Raw genomic sequence first — 8,056 nt, forward strand, 5'->3', positions numbered from 1 at the left:
ATGCGTGCTATAGTCATGAAGCTCCCGTATAAACTGAGGGAAAGGTGGAGAAACACTGCTTATGAGTTGCAGGAGAAGCACTGTCGTCAAGCAGGTTTCAGTGACATTGTCAGCTTTGTGGAGAGGCAAGTATCCATTTCCTCTGATCCACTCTTTGGAAACATTCAGGACACATCCATCTTGCCACCAAAATATAACGTTGGACATTAGGGGTGTGCAAAAAAATCGATTCACATTTGAATCGCGATTCAATCTTTACAGATTCAGAATCGATTCATAGAATTCCAAAAATCGATTCATATATATAGGCTGTATTTTTTTAATGGCGTGCAGGGGCGGAGTGGCAATCGGGTGAGTCGGGACTTTTACCGGTGGTCCGGTAGTGTTTCTATGGTTTCGAGGCTGCGAGGGCCGATCTGATAATCATAAATAGTTATTGCAAGTTCTTGCCGCCCGCTGGTCAAACTGTGCAGCCACTCTGCTCAACCCGTAAATAAATGCATCGATCCGCAGATCTTATGTTTGAGTTCTGTAGATCTTTTGCCAAGCGTGTCAGAGGTTACGGGTTCTAAACCGCACTTGTAGATCTAAAAAAACTTATTTTGCTTTCCCCATGAAAAGAGACACCAGTGATTTTGCCAAGAGATCTCTCGAATTTATTTATAATATTTATAAGACATAGGAGGAAGAGAAACAGAGGTCTTCATTCTGCATCGTTACCATCTCTTCCTGCTTTTCGGACAAAAGGGTCTCAGTTTAAATACTACTGACCAAGAAAAAACTGCATCACCATAGTAACACATACCTATGACCACAAGAACATGTGGTTTCCATTTACTATGGAATGTATATCGTTTCCCTATACACTGCATAAACTTTCAGTCTCACTCCAACATACATTCACTCATACAGTTTAACTTATCCCAAAGTCTCCTAAAGTCTCTCTCTCTCCCACATCTTCAAAACATTATAATCACAAATGCAAAGATTACAAATAATAATGTGTATACATGTAATAAAACAGATACATATAATGAATATTAATACAAAATAATAATAGTACTAAAAACAACATTAAATGAAGAGATTTTGAATCTTCAGTCCCTCCTCTGGAACTACGGCCGTCAGTTCCACACCATCATCTCCAGGTGGCCAACCTATTGAAGTGATAGTGCTGAGGAGAAATAGTAGACCAAGACATAGACATAGAAGACAAAAGAATTGAAACAGAAAAGAAAAGAAATAACAAACAAAAACCCAACCCATGTTATGTCCCCGTATGCTATGTGTCATTTAACATCTATGTGTAAGCATTTAAAATGAACCCCAATCATCTAAGAAAAGAAAAACTAAAAAAGTCTTCTGCCCGTGCCTGGACTCATTAATTAATTAACTCGTTAATTAATTAACTCCTCCAGTTCCGAGCCAAAATAAGAAATTAAAATAAACGTTGATGTTAAAGGGTCCTATCCCTTGGGGTTGTAAATCAGTAAGCGGGTGTTCATTGTTTGTGAGGTTGTGTTTTGTAAGTAGTGTAGTGTATAAAATCTCCTATCTCACTCCGAATTTTCCATTCTCGGTTCTATCCATTTTGTTAGTAATAACCAATCTAAAAGGTTTGGTACTTCTCTTTCTTATCACATATATGATAAGTTTTATTACTAACAGAAACACAAAAACTCCTACCACAGTCAAAACTATCCATTCCAACCATGTTAAATTCCCTGGAATTCGAGCTAATTTCCTCTCAGACATCAATTTAGCTACTCCATTTGCTACGATAACATGACCCATTGCTTGAATTCCCTCCTCTTGAGCTGCCTTAACGCTTGCTTTAACTCTCTTGACCATTTCAAAGAGTTCATAATTCCTCTCTTCCACCAAATCATTATTCCACCACTGTGGATCTAACTGCAACAATTGTACATGTGGAACATGAATTCCACCCAATTGAAGAGGATAGAGAATCTCAACGCAAAATGGATCAGAAGGAATTGGACATAGCTTTCCTCCGTATATCATATTTTCATTTATTCCGTCATGTAATATACACCACTGTGCTTCTGACACCTGCCATGCACCTGTGGCTTGATCTAAAGGAACTACTTCCCAAACTGCAGATCCATTAAGAGACAGACTAAACATTGTAGAACATGAGCAAATTACCCACTCATGTTCCTCAATACAACAGTCTGTAGTAGAAATCATTGGTGTTTCACCTTCAGCCCAATATCCATTCCTTCCTAATCTAATTACTGAATTTCCTTGTCTAACCCCCATTGATTGGAATCGTCTAACTGTCATAATATTGCGTTTCCCATATTGAGGCCAGACCATAATCAAAGGTAATGTTCCAGAACCTGACAACGAATCTTCATTGATTGCGATTTTAACTAATGGAGCATGTTTAGCAGAAGTCAAATTAAGTTGTTTTCCAAAAACTAATAACAAAGATTCCGCTATTCGCTCAGGAACTTGCCCCATTCGAATAACCTGAATATCCTCTACCATTTGATCCTTCAAATTCTGAGCCAAAAATAAACACGCTGCACGATGTGTCTCAAAATTAGACGATTTCACTAATGCATCTGCCAATTCCCTCGCTGCGTCATTAAGATGCTGACCCGCTGCTATAATATGTAGAGAACCTTGAAGAGTCTCAGTAAGTCCTTTGCCGGTCATTGTTCCCACCCACTGAGAATACTCACTTAATTGGTTCAGCTGAGCAGTATTACTAATTGAATTGACAGAGCCAAATACCCCCGCTATGTCTCCCCATATACTTCGAGGTTTGCGATTTCGACTTCCAAGAGGATCCTTAGAGGTATAATATTTAATTTCTTTTTCCAACCAGCTCCTAATTTTTGTGAAATTTCCACAATAGGACTGATCATAAACAGTAAGAAGAGACATCAAGTTATAATTAATGCGTTGTCGCACCATATGAGCTTCGTTTATCAAGGTTTTGGTTTCCTTTGCTAACAATATACCATGAGCTGGTGCAATAGTTGTACTTGGGCATGTTTTAGCTTTGTTTGTCTTTCCCGCAGAAAGATAAAAACACCGTCCAATTTCCCCAGTTTCTAATTCAGTCTCACAATATTCATTCGCATCTTCCGAATGCCAAACTCGTATGTAATTTCCCTTGAATCTAGTTGTCCTGGAGGTAGCATCCCATAGAAACCCCTCGCATGGTAACACTATGGGATAGATACAGCCTAGGGCTAATGAATCCCATATTGTAAGCATGTGGGTACGATTCAAAATGAAATTAATTTCCACATCAGTCGATGTTATGAGGTTTAACCCCACAATTTCACATTGTTCTTTTGAACAAATTTCTCGTCTTTGAGCACTACCGGTATACCCCCCATCTTTCACCGGCCAAATTACTCTGCTTTTGTAACATTGGTGGTGAAAGTTACATCCACCGTAGATGCCCACTCGATATTTAGCAAGGTCTTTATCATTACGTGGCACCCAATCCCATAATCCCCATCTGGAAATAAAGGGTAGAGTAAAACGTTGGCCAGATTTCAGGGTTGCATTCCGAGTAATTTCTTGAACTCGAGGAGTCCATAAAGCTTGGCTTCCTTGGTAAATGCCAAGTAAAATTAAAAACAAGCATACCATTGTCGTTGTGTATCGAGAATAACTTGCGACCATCTCTAATCAATGTCAATGGAATTGATTCCTGAAATGGAAGCAGAAAAATAATTAATCATCACTCCTTTTTCCCAAAGTTAATGAGTGAACAGTGCTCAATCTCAGGTCCTAAGCCTTCATCATTTTGTTCATTCACTAAGCAAGGTTTAACTTGTGACCAATGATACCATCTATCTGTTCCTACACCCTTCCCTTTTAGGCAGACACTTGTATCTGTTGTTAAGAGTACCTCATATGGCCCCTCCCACCTAGGTTCTAAACCTTTCCTGGGAATACGTTTGACCATAACAAAACTGCCTAACTCAGGAATGTGTGGAATGTCAGTAGTGGTATGTTTTTCATCCCATTGCTGTTGAGCTTCTCGCACTTTCTTATTATTGTCTTTGATTGCTTTGTCCAGCATTGTGAGATAGCGTCGTAGCTTCTCTTGGAACAAAGTAGAGTCTCCTCCTGTTCCCGCAGGCGGCGGAGCATCAGGAGGCAGAACCATTGCTCTTATCAAGCATCTTCTACAGTAATCATCAATGTCTCTCATCATTCGTGGCCACCACCACGTCTCGCTGATTTGAGCTTTCATTGCTTTTGCTCCAGCATGTACTTTTCCATGATACAGCTGCATTAGTTCCCTTCTTGTTCCGATAGGCATCACCACTTGTCCTGTTGGAATTCTCCAGATACCTTGATCATCCTCTTTCGCTCCCGCTTTTATCCATTGTTCTTTCTCTTCATCTGTCTCAGTTTGATATGACAGAAGGCGGAGCTCAGGATTATCTTCGGTGTTTTCCTTTACCAAGGTAACAGGAGTAAGAGGAAGTAGTGCTGCTTCTCTGGCCGCTGCATCTGCTGCCGTGTTTCCTTGACTTTCTTTGGACTTGTCAGATTGATGTGATTTTACTTTGATCACGGCTGCTTCTCTAGGTAAGTGACATGCTGCAATCAAACGACGAATTATGGAAGCATGTTGTATTTCGCTCCCATTGCTGGTGATAAGTCCACGTTTTTTCCACAGGGCAAGGTAGTCATGGACCACTCCAAAAGCATAACGACTATCTGTGTAGATGTTGACTCGTTGTCCTTCCGATAATTCGAAAGCTTCTGCAAGTGCTATGAGCTCAGCTACTTGTGCTGAAAAATGCCCAGAAAGAGCTCCTTTCTTCACGACATTTCCATCAGCTTTCACTACAGCCCATCCAGTATGTCGTTTTCCATCAACATAGTAACTGGATCCATCGACCCATAACTCCTTGTCTGGATTTTCAAGAGGTGTTGGACTAACAGGACCAAGACTTTCTTCTTCTACTTGTTTTTCACACTCATGTGGTGTTCCCTCGTGTGGTTCGATCATCATTGTTGCAGGGTTAAGGGATGTGTCTCTGATGATTTCCACTCTCAAATCCTTGTTCAACAAAGTTGCTTCCCATTTTGCTCTCCTTGCATCAGTAATGGTCTTGATGTTTGTGTTGTTCAGCAACGTCACTATACTGTGTGGAGTATGCAATATGATTGTTTGTGCTCCTATCAAATTTTCCACAGCATCCACTGCCCATGTGGCACCATCGAGAGCTTGTATACATCGTGGTTGACCAATCATTGTAACAGGAATCTTTGTGGAAAAGTATCCAACTGGTTTGTATCGATCACCTGGTTTTTGACACAGTACTGCTGAGTACGTCTCATCTCCCACCCTGGTCCACAAATGAAACGGCAATCGTCCATCAGGAAGTCCCAAGGCTGGGGCTGAAGTCAGTTTTTCTTTCATTGAAGTAAATGCTTCCTCAGCTTCCGGTGTCCAGTTTATCTGTTCCATTCCAGGCTTTCCTCCCTTGTACAAGTCAATGAGGGGGCTGGTGATGCTGGCAAAATCAGGAATATACTGACGACAATAGTTGAAAAGTCCCATCACTTTCCTCATTCCTGTAACTGTTAGAGGTTTTGGAAGTTGCCGTAATGCCTCCACACGCTCTGTTGTCAGTCTCCTTCCCTCGACAGATATTTCTTGGCCCAAGTAGATAACCTTGGTTTTGGCCAGCTGTGCTTTGTCGGGGTTGACTTTGAATCCTCCTTTCTTAAGGGCTTGTAGGACAATATTCAGAGCAAATATGTGGCTGTTTTCATCTGGGCTTGCAATTAACAAGTCATCCACGTATTGGAGGCAAACACTTCCTGAACTCTCAATTTCAGCTTTTTGCTCCGTTAAGAACTGATCCAAAGTTCTGTGAAATACCACAGGAGAAATATTAAGTCCTTGTGGGAGTCTGTTCCAGACATACTGTTTTGCACCCACTGTGAAGGCAAGTTTCTCTTGAGATTTTTCGTCAATAGGTATAGACCAGAAAGCCGACAGTACATCTAGTACTGTGAAAATCCTTGCATTTCCTGGAATATCATTCAGAATGGTGGCAGGATTGGCCACAATAGGATGCGGTTTTGGTGTTACACTGTTGAGTCTTGTGTAATCAATGGTTAATCTCCATGAGTTATCCGATTTCTTGACAGGCCAGACAGGACTATTAGTGGTTGATGAAGTTTGTCTGATAATCCCTTCAGCTTCCAAGTCTGCCACTATCTCTTCCACGGCTCGTCTTGCTTCAGGTCGGATAGGGTATTGTTTATGAGGGGCATGTGTCGGCCCTTCAATAACAACAGGGTCAATGTTGGCTTTGCCACAATCAAATTTGTGTTTAGCCCAAACTTCTGGATGTAAACTGCACAGAAGACCCCACACACCGTCTTTGGTCCAGTCTCTGATAATTGGTTTTGCTGCACCAACTGAACTCAAATTACATGTGCGATCTTCGTGTGGTATGATCCCAGCTGTTGTAGCGATTTGACGACTGTCAGTGAAGATGATCATGTTCAACAATGGAAGAATGTCCATGCCAATGAGGCTTCCTTGTGAATTCGGTCCCACCCAGAAAGATGTCCATACAACTTCATCTTCATGTATTTGTAGTGGAACTTGGATACTTTTATGAAATGTTGTGATACCTCCTCCAACTCCTTCAACTTCCATAGTTTCATCTGTTGTAGGTAGGTTCAGATCTGTTATTGAAATTGAGGCTCCTGTGTCAACCAGGATATCACATGGGTGGCCCCCTATTAATGCATTGATGAAAAGGCGATTGTCTCTTTTCTTACTAATACAGGGGGCCGCTGATTCCTATAGCGGACGCATAATCCCCTCTATGAGTTGACGGACTTGTGCGTCCGTCCATGTCTTCCCTTGAGAGGTTTCATCATGATTTTTCGCAGTGACTTGTTTAAATGATGGACCTTGACCTTCTGCTCCACCACCTTTAGCCCAGCAGTCTTTTCTTGAGTGGCCACGCTTTCCACAATTGCCGCAAACAACAATCTTATTCTTTGTGTCCATGTTGTATTGAGCTGTCGCCACTCCTTTTCGATTTGTCTTGTTTCCTTCTTCCTTGTTTGATCTCATCGCCATCTCTAGACGGCCAGCCCATTGCATAATTTGGTCATATGTTTCGCCTGGATTGACTCCAAGTGATAACGCTTGTTGGTATTTAGAGCTAAACCCATCCACAAGTGTGTCAGTGAATTGTACATCATCTCTGTCAGGTTGTTTCTTAGCGCAGAGAGCCCATCTCTCATAAGTGTTCCACTTACGCAGAGCATATTCGTCTGGAGATTCATCATCCTTTTGCTTAATCAATGTCACTGAAGTGAATGGAATTTTACCGCTTCCCAAGATTTCTTGGATTTCCTTTCGGAATACATCTAATGTTTGCCAAAGACCCAGGGGTCGTCCTTGGCCATCAACCCACAAGTCTACCCATTGGGCTGTTGTTATCGACGCTGGCAGGCGTTCCCATCTGTCTCTTGGGATTTTAGCTTTCACAATGGTGTGAATGTCTTTTAGTGTCATTTGATGTGCTTCAACCAGGGAGTCTAATTCTCGCCAAAACTCTGTGTTTGGATCTTGTCTCTTCAGAGGAGGCAAGGCTGAGAGAATGGCTTGTCGTTCTCCCGGAGTAAATGGTCTTTCTTCGGTCATCATCTCAGGTTGCGACTCTTCCCTTTTAATCACAGGTGAAGAAAATTCAGGACCGATTTTGTCAATTGTGATCATGTCATCATCTCTCGTCTCATCACCCCAGTCAGATCCATAATTATGAGCTGGTGTACATCTCATCATGTCTCTGCTTGGCTGGGCTGATTTAGATCTTGTTATTATTGGAGCTGCTTGTGCAGATGCAATATACATTTTGTCAACTGGACCTCCGTTTGATCTTGAAGCTTGAGGCTGCGTCAGAGGTTTAGATGAACTTGTATATTGTTCAGGCAAAGGTGGATAAATTGGTTTGTAAGGTGGAGGCGTTATTGTTGTCGCGGATTTCACTGGTGCTTGTGAATATTTCCTTTCAGCTTC

General features: G+C 41.6%; 1 protein-coding gene across 1 annotated transcript; it reads right to left on the reverse strand.

Moving 5' to 3' along the window:
• Positions 1 to 630: 630 nt before the first annotated feature.
• Positions 631 to 3,666, reverse strand: LOC148976934 (uncharacterized). The gene has a single exon (XM_089117463.1). It carries the CDS (start codon positions 3,664 to 3,666, stop codon positions 1,552 to 1,554), a length of 2,115 nt encoding a protein of 704 aa, XP_088973589.1. The 3' UTR covers positions 631 to 1,551.
• Positions 3,667 to 8,056: the final 4,390 nt, after the last annotated feature.

This window comes from Pimephales promelas, chromosome 12 (genome assembly GCF_988280905.1).
Source record: "Pimephales promelas chromosome 12, fPimPro1.hap1.1, whole genome shotgun sequence".
In the NCBI taxonomy this organism is placed as follows: domain Eukaryota; kingdom Metazoa; phylum Chordata; class Actinopteri; order Cypriniformes; family Leuciscidae; genus Pimephales; species Pimephales promelas.